Source organism: Durio zibethinus, chromosome 14 (assembly GCF_047325235.1).
Source record: "Durio zibethinus cultivar Kanyao isolate XHJ-2024 chromosome 14, ASM4732523v1, whole genome shotgun sequence".
Taxonomy (NCBI): domain Eukaryota; kingdom Viridiplantae; phylum Streptophyta; class Magnoliopsida; order Malvales; family Malvaceae; genus Durio; species Durio zibethinus.
The window spans coordinates 4,247,481-4,261,366 of record NC_143175.1 but is presented as its reverse complement, the minus strand read 5'-3'; the positions used below and the strand labels follow the sequence as shown (position 1 = coordinate 4,261,366).

General features: G+C 27.7%; 1 protein-coding gene across 8 annotated transcripts; it reads left to right on the top strand.

Moving 5' to 3' along the window:
• The first annotated feature begins 403 nt into the window (after positions 1 to 403).
• Positions 404 to 5,523, top strand: LOC111294092 (uncharacterized). 8 transcript variants are annotated; one of them, XR_016327410.1, is made up of 10 exons: positions 404 to 636; positions 1,353 to 1,477; positions 1,574 to 1,665; positions 2,278 to 2,483; positions 2,766 to 2,954; positions 3,043 to 3,243; positions 4,116 to 4,291; positions 4,428 to 4,491; positions 5,152 to 5,211; positions 5,283 to 5,523. XR_016327410.1 is itself a non-coding variant. In XM_089743227.1 (8 exons), the coding sequence occupies exons 1-8, from the start codon at positions 587 to 589 to the stop codon at positions 4,429 to 4,431; spliced, it is 1,017 nt and encodes a 338-aa protein (XP_089599353.1). In that variant the 5' UTR covers positions 404 to 586; the 3' UTR covers positions 4,432 to 4,462. The 8 variants fall into 8 exon arrangements, 3 of the variants coding, with proteins under 3 accessions (XP_089599353.1, XP_089599354.1, XP_089599352.1); XR_016327409.1 differs by having other exon boundaries at positions 405 to 636; positions 3,043 to 3,239; positions 4,138 to 4,291; XR_016327408.1 differs by having other exon boundaries at positions 413 to 636; positions 4,138 to 4,291.
• Positions 5,524 to 13,886: the final 8,363 nt, after the last annotated feature.

Here is a 13,886-nt window from a genome sequence, read left to right as displayed (position 1 = left end):
AAATAGTTTAGACATAGAGTTGAAAATAAATGAACATTATGAAATGAAGGTCATTCTTGGAAATAATTGATACCATCAAACTGAACAAAATCTAAAGTCAGTCAGTCAAATGAGAATAGCAAACTTATTACAAAAACTCAAAATTTAATTTAATTAATTTATATAATTACGATTATTTACCACTTCTTACCTACTACAACGGAAATATGTAACATACTGCTAAAACAGTTGCAAACTATTGAAACAACATTCCCAGTATAAAGAAAAAAAACGTCATTCCCGGTTTGTTTATAAATCCATTGATTTCATTTTCCTGGAAAAAAAAATTACTATGGGAATATTTCAAAAATTCATAACCCATATTAATAACCCAATTCTTTCTAAATTCAAGGCCCATCATCTCTCATTTCTTCCGCTATCTCTCTCTCTCTCTGTGCCTTAACTCACCCCATTGAGTCATTGTTCAACCAATGTCAACAAAACTATAAAAAAACGAAGACTTAGTTTGGGTTTCTCTTTCTGCCAAAGTCCGTTTGACTCCATTTTCTCGGAGGGGTGTTTTCATTTTCAGCGAAGAAAAAGAAAAATGAGGAACCTTATTCTCAAACGATTCATCCAAACAACGGCATCGTCATTGTATTGTTCCTCTATTTCCAGATTCACTCTCCCTTTCTTACTCTCATCTCGACTCGTTAGTCTCTTATTTTCGATTTTTTTTTGAGTTTATATTATCACGAAACATTTTTTTTTTTGAGATCGTTTGAGCATTGGGGCATTTCATTATTAGCTTAACTTTTATTTCAGTTTGTTTAGATTCTCTAGCTGGAGCTAATTATGCGGCATTTTGTATTGAATTAGAAGTCTAATTTCGTTTATATGAATTAGGGTTTCTGGGTATTTTTAAGCTTTGTTTTGTATTTTATTAGTTATACGGATTTACTTAAGTTTGCAAATGTTAAAAGGGTATTCAAACCATTGCTTAAAAATCGGTAATAATAATTCTAAACATTTTTCATCCATTGGATACTGTAATTGTTAGAAACTTTAAACGTTCGACTTAAAGGTTTTGAGTTTGGATTTCAGGGATAGAGGTTTATGAGTTATGGATTGGGGCTAACTTCCATTGTGTAACCAAATTTCAATGAGCTTTCATATGTACTGGAAAATAATGCTAACATTCAAAATTAGACTTTGATGTGTATGTTTGAATCTGATTAATATCTTGTTTACACAGTAAAAACCATAAAGATGTTAATTGTGTTATACATGTGACAGTATGTGACATACTCCGTAGTTTGTACTTGATGGAAGTTGCACACTTATCATTCTGCTTTTTGCTTCTTTTAATATAGGGAAAGCCCTGAATTTTTTTATGGACTTAATGGGGGTCTGGCTGGAAAAGGTGTAATTGTGAAGGATAACGCTTTCCAAAACTTGAAGTCTTCTGAATTGCAAAAAAAAGGTGCAACCATCGCAGGTAAAACTTTCACCGTATTGAGTGGAATGGTATTTTCTTCCTTTTTTTGTTGTTTAGGTGTTTCTGATTTTCTTGTTTCCTGTTTTCCTTTGTCAGAATCCTTGTCCGGGATTCCAGTTCATGTTAGGGGAACTCTTGGGAGAACTTCAGCAATTTCAAAGGCGCAATATAGTAAACTTTTGAAGCAGGTATGTCTTGTTTTGTAACTTTAATATTTCTGTTCTTATTCTGCCTTTAATCTTAGAGATAAGAATGGAAATTCTCTTGTCTTTACTCACTCACAAGCGCTCTGTCTCTCACCTCTCTACATGCATAGTTAGTATCTTAGAGAATAAACTTGGTTCCTTCATATTCATAAGTAATATATGATGAATGATAACATTCATCTACAAAATGTTCGATGTTTTGCATGCAATGCTGGGCATTATCAATTGTGTCAGTTATGATAAATGTCAAATTCATTTAGGTAGGTTGAAGCTTTAATGTCTGAGAATGCTTGTGGGAAATTTGACAAAAAAGAGAGATGCAGAAGCCAAATCCATAAATTAAAAATATGAAACATTAATAGTGAACCTTTATGTTAAACAATAAAGGAGTATTGGGGTACTTTTTAAGGAGAAAACCTAAAAGCATAATGTTTGATGTTCTTGAAATGTAGAGCATTAGAGATGTGCTAAGATCACATGAATCTATGTTTGCACCATCGTTTCCATTTGAAAGTTGCTTCTTGAATTCCTAGTTGATGATGCAAACAGCATCATGGATGATAATGCTTGTTTTGCTATTCTTGATTTTATTAGGTGACAACTCACCTATCATCTATCTCAAACATTTTTGTCCATGATGGGGCTATCAGTTCATCACCAAAATCAGATGCTAAAGTTCGTGTGATTAGTGACAGTCCATCTGCCGTATTGACACTTTCTAATGTTCTTTGGGAGACTTCTACTCGCGCTGTTTCCCATGATTCTTGTCCTTTAACAGTTTATGCTGCTACATCAATAAGGTTTGAAATTTAAATGTTTTTGTTGTTTTATTGCCTTTAGTATGTACAACATCGAAAAGAAAGTCTAGAACCTGAACTAAATTATAAAGTTCCCATTTCCTTAATGTCTTGAGTGTTGCTACTATTAGGTTGTTCCTGAGCCTCATAGTGGAAATTATTCAGTTACTTCATTTCTCCTTGTAGCGTTCAGGTCCCTCACCCTGTTTCTAACTCTAGCACGACTGACAGTGTTTAAGATTTAATAAATCATGATATTTCAGCTTCTAAATTTCATTTATACAGTGCGGCCATAGGGGATGTCATTGGGCTTGGAGCTCAAGGAAATAATGGATTTATAGCAGCTGATGTTGAGCGTTCTTCACTTATTTTATGTGGTAAAGCATTTTCTGATATAAATGGAACTAAAAAAGCTTTAGCTGCCTTATCTGAGCCAGTTATATCTGCACGAGGAGGCCTTCCTCTATCTGCTAGGTAGAGTCTTTTATCTTCAACTGCTATGTTTTCATAGTTATGATAAATGTGCAATATGTAACTCACATCTGTATGTTGGAAATTTCAGGATCCTAGTATCTGGTAATTCTGTGGTTCTTATGTTTGCCCCAGAGAATATTATTCAGAGTTGTGCAGATATGTTGGTGTCTGCGGATGCAGGTGTAGTCCTTTCCCATGAAGGTGTTTCACCTTTGTTTAAAACCAAAATGTCCTGCGAAGAAAATCTATACAAAATGCCATCTGCTGTTATCCTCGCAATATCTGATAGGTAAAAAAATGAATAAATGTTGCTCAGTTCCTTTGGACAATTAATATGCAATGCAATATGATATTCCCCTGGTATCAGTGCCTTTCCCTTGTATCAGTCATGAAATATGGTATGCAAGCAAGAGTGGTCTTTCAAAAGTTGAACTTTTAATTTTTTAGACAAGAGTTCATTGAACTTAGTTGGCTGGTTAGATCAGTTGATCCACTTCTCCTAGAACATGTGAAACCACAGAGTGCTAGTTCTCCAAGTTGAGTGGGGAGTTAACTAGTTTTGTAAGAAAAGTTGATGTTATTTTTAAAATAAGGAACAGAAATATTATTGAGCGTTGTTTCCCATAACTATGGCATTAAGTGACTTTCAGCATGTGACTCTAGGCACATGCAGACATATTCTTGCAAAATTCTCAAGGTGGTTATCCTTCTAAGCAGATATAAATTAACCGGTGCACCCCAATCATCAAATAGAAAAATATTTTTAGTTGCACAGAAATTGAAAGGTACAAAGAATCCCTCGTGTTTCTTGAAACATAACTCAGAGCCAACACCTGAAGGTGCCTTGAGAGTAGAGACTTCAGCGGCTTTTCTCCATGTTGTTTGTGTGTTGTAAATCTCAGTAGATTCCTTCTCTCATTTATTATCAATTTACTGTTAGTCCCATGGAAATAATTTATCTGCATGGGTTGAAAAGGTTGAGTGTTTGTAACTTTCTCTATGGTCCACTCCTCATTGTCTGCCTTTGGAGAAAATAACAAAAATATTGTTCCATTTGGCTCCTATGTTATTTATAAATTCTGAAGAATTAGAAAAATATACTCTAATTGGTGTAATTTAACATGTTTTTCCTAAACAAATTGACTTTGCTGTTAAAAGCAGTGGAATTTTCTCTGTCCTGCAGTTCTGGAAGCATCCCTTCTATATCAAAGCTCTCTCCTGGCCAAGCAGCTTATCGCTTTTTGGCTGGCTATCAAAATGGGGAGTTTGTGCCTGCTTATGCTTGGGGTCCTTCCTGTATTAACGCATTGGATCTTGCAAAGACTCTTCACTCCAGGGTTAAAAATGAAAATTTACTAGCTTATGTAATTTTTTTAATTCAAAGCTTATATAAATATGTTAAATTAATCGTTGTCATTGTTAACTGCTAATCGATGAGCCGTACTATTATATGTTTCTAAATTGTTTCTATAGTTGAAAGAGAACTAGATACCAACCTTCCTTGTTAATGTCGGTGAAGAAGGAAAGAGTGTTGCAGGTCTGGAATAATCATGATATGTTTCTCAATATCTACCTTGTTGTTTTATGTAACAATTCATTGTTGAGGAAGAATCTACTGAATCATGCACCGGGTTCATGTTGATAAAAAGATGATAATTCCTTATTAAATGATCGTAAGGTTCAAAGCTCTAAGTGTTATAACTCTGCATCATCAAATCAAGCATGAACACTGCTGAATGGCATAATTGTCATCTTGGAGTTTGTGAGGTTGACTTCTCTTCTTAAATCTTATCATGGGGAAAGGAAGTGGAGAAGCATATAGAATCTATTGCTTCATCCTGACGAATTGTCAGAAAGGATACTTATCAACTAAGGATTTATCAAAACTATTTTTTATTGCTTAAGGTCTTCACATGTTGCTATTGTGAACCACCTCTGAAAGGCTGGGTTATCAACCATGTGGTTATGCTGGCAGCATTTTGACCATTACTCTAAAATCTTTAGCAAATTATTTATAGAGTTTTTAAAACATAGACGATCCTTAATGTAAACAAAAGTTTACCAATTCATTGCTGTTCCATGTGCCTTATCAAGTCTCTGGAGGATTTTTTTGGTTTTTAGAAGCTCGAGCTGGATTGTTTTCCTGCTTTAAGGATTTGTTTATTTATGATATCATTTTTTTTTGTTGATTTTCCAGGCAAAGATATTCTGAAGATGGTTGGATTTGGAAACGTTGCACCATTTGAACTTAAAAGAGGTAGCTATGTAATCCTCTTTCCTTTGCAATTTTTGGATCCGGTTTTACTTACCTAAATGTCATATTTTCAGGTGGAGATCTTAAAGAGAAATATTATGGTTTCTTGTCAGGCAAGTTTCAAGAAATACCTGAAGAATTCTCATTCTGAGAGCCAAATCCCTTTGTCATTATAGTTGTTTTTGTCCCAACTTGCAATTGTAACCTCTTCAGAAACAGAAAACACTCCGACTTGTCTATGATTTTTGCCTTCTTAAATAGCGTCTGGTGTGAAGTACCAGAGAATGAAATACAGATCCATTTGTATAGCTTTCATGTTTTAGCTCCAAAACTCAAATCCCATTAATTTCGTATCGTGTTAACGGGTCTGTGTCGAAAATTGTTAGATCCATTGTTGAGAAAGCCGGCCTTAGTTTCATTAAGCCAAAAACTGCAAAAAGTCAATAGCAGCAGCTGCAACCTTAATGCATCATTAATTCACAATTAATTCACAATTAATGCAAAAAGTCAATAGTAGCACTAGCAACGCAATCCAGTAACCAACCTACATTTTGATTGAACCCTCAAAAATTTAAGTTCAAACCACTTTAATGGAAAGACTAATCCACTTGAACTAAATGATGTAATACATTTTTGTTTTTTATGTTAAACATCCTTGACTTTGTGCTTACAAATTTCAAATCACTAGAAAGTTACTTACTTCTCATCTCAATTATTTGTCTGCTAACTTTTGTTTCATTTGCTTAAATTGGCAGTCATCCAGTTAATTGCCGGATGGCAGTTACAATTATAATTCCAAATGCCCTTTTTCTAACTACTAAAAATTAAATTGAGTAGTCTTGATAGTTTTAGATATGATATAAAGATACAATACAAAAATATTATTAAAATTATAACGAAAATCATATATGAGTTTAATAAAAATAAAAATATTTATTTTATTTTTGATGTATGACATGAATAATGATATAATAATTTTTGTATTTTAAATAAAACAAATATGTTATAAATATATGAATTGTCTGCAATGATAATTTATTTGCTGCAAACAAGTCTCATCTTTTCATCATTCTGACTCCACCAAATAAACTTTAAATGAGACCATTCCCTTCAGAAATAGTTGTCTTGGCTTCACAAAATAAAAGAATTGGTACAAATTAAGAGTCGGTTTCTTTGTTGTTGTAAGAATGGATGTGGCTTTGCTTTACAAGCTCATAAACAGTTTTCCAGCAAAGAATCAAAACAGAAAAAAAAAAAAAAAGCAATATTATAAACTGAATAGTTTGTGAGTACAATATTGATATAGATTGACCATGCATATATTGCCATATTAGAGGGTCCATTTCCATTTCACAATTAATGGTTGACAACCATGATGAAACTTATCTTCTCTTATGTCAGTATTTCATTGTTTGTGTTCTTTCCAAAGTCAATCTCATCCAACTTATGTCCAATATTTTATTTTGTCACTGTTCTTTCCTTCTTTTTTTTTAAACTGTGTTTTCATAGATTCTTTACTATCTATTTGAAAGAGAGAGTGTGCCATTCTTATTTGTAAGGAAGCAAATCTCAATCCCACATTTTTAAAGTTATAATGATTCCCATAAATATGCTTAGAAAAAATAACTTTGCTAGCAATCACAAGACTTAATTAGAATAAAAATTATTTGAATTTTAAAAATTCATCTAATTTATCTAAATTTGACTTTTATCCAATTTGATTTAATTATACATCGTGATTTGATTAAAAAAATCACAATTTGAAATCATTCAATTTAAAATTAAAATAATTCAAATTTAAAACTCGAAATAATTTAAATAAGTTTGAATTTAAAACACAATAATCTAAATTTAAATTTAATTCAAACTTATCTAATTCAAATGTCAAATTTAAAATATCCAAATATGAAACATCTTAAAAGTTTCTTCGATTCAAAATAATCTGACTGAAAATTATATGATTTATTTAGTTGCTGCCTCTAACCCATATTAACCCTAAAAAAAAAAAAAAAACTACATATATACGTACTTACAAATAAAATTCGAAAGCAAATAGACTGTTGCAACCTGAACCAAAGGACAAAGAAGGAGCCAATACCAAAGCCCAGAAAGAAATTGAGGACAAAGGAGGTTGCTATTGTTATAGGTAAGAAGGAAACCAAGCAACATTGTTTTTTGTGGGGACTAAATTGAAAGTGGAACAAAAAAAGGCATTTTAATAAAAAGCCCAAAAATCGCAACTTCCCTCCAATTGCTTCCAGCTACGATAACCTCACCAATGTCACACAATAAAGAGTGCAGTTGGCTGTTCTACTCACCACTTTATTTCTAGGTTTATAAAGGACTCTCTCGTCTCTTCCTAGGCTACCCACCTTTTCATTGATTTCAATTTCGAACTCAACCCCAAAGAGACTTGCCACTTTAAAACAAATTTAATAATTAATTAATAAAAGTATATATCAATCAAAACTCAAAAGAATTCATTTAAGTTTCATATCAAATGATCATATATATATATATATATATATTTTTTTTTTCCTTCTTAATAGGGTGTAAAAACTATTATTTTGTGTCTTCTTCGGTTGAAATTAATGAAATTACACTCACCTTCTTAGTTTGAAAAACCCTTTTGTAAATACAAATTTAATTTAATTATTTCATGTAATTATTTTTAAAAAATAACATTTAATAAATTTTTTTATCATTTAATAAGTATTCATCAAATTTAAATTACAAATAATATTTTTAATAAATTTTTTACATATTATTAATAATTTTATTAAACTCTAACAATTAATTATTTTTTATTTTTTATTTTAATTTTTATTAAATCGTGTTTAATAAAAACTTTTACCTGAAAAACGTCGTATGAGTATTTTCCAATGGTGGGGTGGTGGCTGATGAAACTATAGACCAGGAATAATATTTTGAGAATGAGTCCTCTAAAACTTTGACGTAACTGAAAATTTTATTGAAAGAAAACAAAAAGAAATAAAAAGAATGGGATAGAAACGTAGGAAAAAAGACAAAAAGAAATTAAAGTTGGAGATGGATGGTCGGTAGATAAAGCAAAATCAATTAATTCCTGGGAAAGATATGGACAACCGCCTTTGAAATTGACGTTACACAAGCTATATCCCTTCAATCAATAATAGTTTTGCAATTTGCTAAATTTTGATAAAATTATTCCAATTTCATTTGTTGATATATTTGATTGGAATTGGGGTTTGAGTTTTGAGTTCACTATGTTTTAAATATTAAATCTTTTTGGCCAAACATATTCAATTTGTTTTCAAGTTCTATAAAACAATACTTCGATTTTATTTTCTTGCCATCCTTCATTTTTTTAATTCTTGATTTTCTTTTTTTATATATTTTACAGTAATTGTTATATGATTTTGTTTAACATTAAAATCATAACAACACATTTTATTGTAAAAGAATTTAAAATTTTAATAAAATATACATTAAAATCAATTTTCTTAATTACTATGCCAAGTTAAAACTTGAATAAAGAACTGTTATATCCATTTGTAAATTACGAAATAAAAATGGCAAGCTTTGAGTAATTTATTATTCTTTTATTCCTTTGTGTAATTAATTTATTATTTGAGTAACCCCCCCTTCCTTCCCCTAATAATTTTGAAATTTGAATATATACGAGTAATTATCTTGTCAAATATTTTACACTGGATCATGCAGGTTAAACAGTTTAAAGTTTATTTATCAATTCAAATTCTTCAGCCATTAATTTGGTTTAACTTTGTCCTACGTTTGCTTCTGCTGTGTAGGTTTAGGTTTGATGAACCTGTAATTTACCCTCCATTCTCTAGAAAACAAAAAAAAAAGGGGGGGGGGAGGGGGGTGGGCATTCATTCCTCTCCTCTACGTATATTCTCATCTTCTCAACTAACTGGGATTGACTTAATTGATAAGTTTTATCCATCTTGATAATGATTCGGTTTAATTCTAGTTCTTTTTCTAATAAATTCTTATTACCGTTAATTTCAAACGCATTATTATTATTATTATAATATGATTCTACACATTTACCATGACATAGAGGTTAGTTTTTTTTTAATATTTTATTCATTTATAATGAAATTTTTAGATTTCACAAATAAAAATAATAAGATGATACCTTTAATATATACTTAATAAACTTAAAGTCTAAACAAAAATTGATATAATGAATTAAATCAACCAATTATACTAATTGAATCAATAATTGAAATTTTGATTTATTTAATGATTAGTTCGATTATTAAAACATCAATAAATTCGATATTTAGAATTATCTACGGGATTTGATTTAATTTGATTCAATCCGTGAACATTTTTGCTTTAAGCTAAAGTATTTTATTTTTACTATTTACTTGGGCATAATTTTATGATGCTAACAAAGGGATATTTTATTTACTGGTAACACATGTAAGATTCACACAATCATCTCTAATTGAAAAATGAAAAAGCTTAAAAATATATTTGATAATTTAAAATATGATATGATAATACGATATAAATATTATACAAAAAAATAAAGATGATGTGGTTTAAAATTTTAATAATAATTATATATAAATTTAATAAAATAAAAAAATATATTTAAGATTTTCGTATTAATACGAATTACAACATATAATTTTTATATAAAATACACTAAAAATATATAAATTTTAATATTTTATCCGATACAAATATATAAATTACCAAATGTACTTCAAAAATACAACTCAAAACTTAATTGAATTAATTTATACCATTATTATTAAAAAATAAATTTAAAATTTAAATTTCAACTTATAAATTTTTTTATCTTAAGCTTCAAACTATTAAAGAAAAAAAAAACTAATTGGAGACAGTTGTCATTAAGGGTGTAAATGATATTTTAATACTCGTAAATTATTTTTGAGTTCGACTCGAATAAAACTCAAATTCGGCTTGGTTATTATTAAGTAGAGCTCGAATTTGAGTAGCTTAACTTATCGATTAAGCCGAGTTCGAACATTCTTATATTCGACTTGAGCAGCTCATGAACTTAATCGCGCTTTTATATTTTAATTATTTTAATCTATAAAATGTCTCGAATTCAAGTTTAAGTTTGAGCACAAATAATCAAATTTTTATCAAATATAAAAATATAGTTTATTTTAACATGTTAACTGAATATAATCGAACGAACTCGAGTAGTTCGACTTCTATTTCGAATCAAGTTTGAGTTAAAAAAATAAAATTCGATCGAATTCAAATCAAATTTCGAGCATAAAATTTGAAGTTAAACTCAAGCTCGAACTTAATACTAATCGACTCGAACTTAATCGATTACATCTCTATTGTATCTTAAAAATTTATGAGTATTCATGAGCATTCAATTTTGGTATCAGCTTGCATAGGTCCCATTTAGCAGTATTGGATCTGTCAATGCCTAATAATTTCTTTCTTCTACTCTCATTATACTTGTGGGCAATACCTACACCTTTCTCATTGGTAACAGCTGCCTACCACCTGCCCAACTAACTGTCATTAACCCAACTCTTTCAATGCTTTCTCTTTCTCCTTTCCCTCTCAAACATTTATTCTTCTTCTTCCTGGCATTATAGAAATAAAAATTTCAAAATTAGATTTTTATAAGTAAAAATGATAATATTTATAGTAGGGAGACTTAATTCCAAAGTCAAATAGAAGACAGAGGAAAACTAAATCGTTTGTAATCTTAATCATTTCTTAATTTGATATGTTAACATGTCATGAATGAATATACATTTATCTTTTTATGAATGTGTTTACTGATTGTTAGGATTTATATTTTAACCATATTTATAATTTTTTAAAGTAATTTTTTTGTAAACAATCAATTTATACAACAAACAAAATCAGAGATTAGATAGCAATATCATTGAAATATAAAAACATTGTCACATTGCACCATTAAATTATATTCTTATACATGATATGATTAACTTATACATACATATATATATATGCAGACAAACATATTCAAGCATAAGGGTATCAGCAAATACACCTATAACATGGTTCACATACAATCCAAGATTCAAGAAAAATTACTAAAAAAAATGCAGTTTGAAACTTATAACTCAACCAAACCGTTCAACTTTGTAATCTGAAGGAATAAATTTTTTGTCAAATTCTTGTTGGATAAAAGGCTTTTAAATACCACACAAATTAAATTAGTCATAATGTAGTAGCATTTGTTTCAGATATTGTGCTACGAACAATAATCTGACAGATGTAGGCAAGAATCTCAGGTGGCATAAATCTTTACAAAAAGTATCTTTAACTGTCTATCAGATTTACACAGCACCCATGACCATGGATAAAATTTATTAATTAATAAGTAATGACCATGGCACATGTTGATATTAAAGAGTTAAAGCTAATGACAAAATATCCAAAGTTTATACCTAAAAAAAGAATAAATGTCCCTGTAAGTTTACACTTTGTAGCAGACGAAAAATAACACATAACGGTGAAAAAAGGAGCAGAAAAATAAAATTGGCTTTAGAAAAAAAACTAAGTTGTGTTCTAATATATTTGACATTTGGTTGTTTTAATTTAAAAATAAACAAATAATAAAATATTATTATGAAATTTTGAAAGATAAGAGAGTTTTAAATTTAAAAAGACATATATCTAAATTATTAAAAAATCTATTTTGTAAGATAATATATTACTATATTTGAGATTTTTAAATTTTAAAATGTATATATTTAGATTATTAACAAAAGTTTATGTATATTTAAATTATTAAAAAATTCATTTTAAAAGTTAATAAATTCCAATCATGTTAAGAGACAAAAGTATCCCATGCCGTTGAGCCGCCAATGTTTTAGCTTTTGGTTATTAAAATATATATTTTAAAAGATAATATATATTATTATATTTGAGGTTTTTAAATTTAAAAAGTATATATTTAAATTATTAAAAAATTTATTTAAAAAGATAGTATATTTAAATGAAATTTTGTTTGTATCAATTTAAAAGTCATTCATGTAAATATTCACATGGATTTTGATTTAAATATGATATATTTGAATTTAAATTTATGTAAAATTTTTAATATTTTATAAATTTTGATTTGAATTTAAATAGTTATCTAATCATATCAAAATTATTTTAAAAATTAATAAATTCCAATAATGTTAGAGACAAAAGTATCCCATGCTATTGAGCCGCCAATGTTTTAGCTTGTGGTTATTAAAATATATATTTTAAAAGATAATATATATTATTATAGATTTTTAAAATTTTAAAGATATATATTTAAATTATTAAAAAATTTATTTAAAAAGATAACATATTTAAATGAAATTTTGTTTGTATCAATTTAAAAGTCATTCATGTAAATATTCACATGGATTTTGATTTAAATATGATATATTTAAATTTAAATTTATGTAAAATTTTTAATATTTTATAGATTTTGATTGAAATTTAAATAGTTATCTAAACATATTAAATTTATTAAATAGAATTACTTGATAAATAATATAATATAAATATTATCTTACGTGTTGAAAAAAATAAATTATTTACGTAAGGATCCACATCAACAAACCTTATTTGTTAACTTTATATGTTATATTATATTATATATATATATATATATTATAAATGATTCTACACATTTACCATGATATAGAGGTCAAAAAAAAAATAAAAAAAAAATTATTTTATTCATTGACAGTGAAGTTTCTGATTTCACAAACAAAAATAGTAAGATGATACATTTAATATACACTTTTTAAACTTAAGTCATGTTTAGTATATAAAATTATAATATGATTGAATAAAATCATATTATAAATAAGATTAAATAATATCATTTTATTTTATGTTTGATATATGCAATAATTATAATAAGATAATTTATTTATTTATCAAAATTATTCTTCTTAGTGTTTATACAATTTGAATTCTTAATGTAATTTTTAAGGTTATAATTTTATATATAAGTTCAATTTCATGGATTAAAAATAATTGTCTCCACTTGATGATGATTGAATGATCCTATGCTAAGAGTATATTAATCCTCTTTATAATCCCTATCCCTCTCTTTAGATACAAATTAAATACGATTTAAAATGATTATTATTTTATCATATCAATAATTTTATGCATCAAATATAATCTTAAAGTCTAAACAAAAAAATGATATAGTGAACTGAATCAACCAATTATGCTAGTTGAATTAATAATTAAATTTTTAATTGATTTGATGATCGGTTCGATTATTAAAACATCAATAAATTTGATATTTAAAATTATCAACCAGATTTGATTTTATTTGATTCAATTAATGAATATTTCTACTTTAAACTAAAGTATTTGATTTTTAATATTTACTTGGGCATAATTTTATGAGGCTAACAAAGGGGTATTTTATTTACTAGTAACACATAAGATTCACACAATCGTCTCTAATAGAAAAATAAAAAATAAAAAAATAAATTTGATAATTTAAAATATGATATAATAATATGATACGAATATAATATAAAAAAATAAGAAGATGATAAAATTTAAAATTTTAATAAGAACTATATATAAATTTATCAAAATAAAAAAATATATTTAAGATTTTTGTATTAACATAAATTATAACATATAATTTTTATGAAAAATATAATATGAATATACAAATTTTAATATTTTAT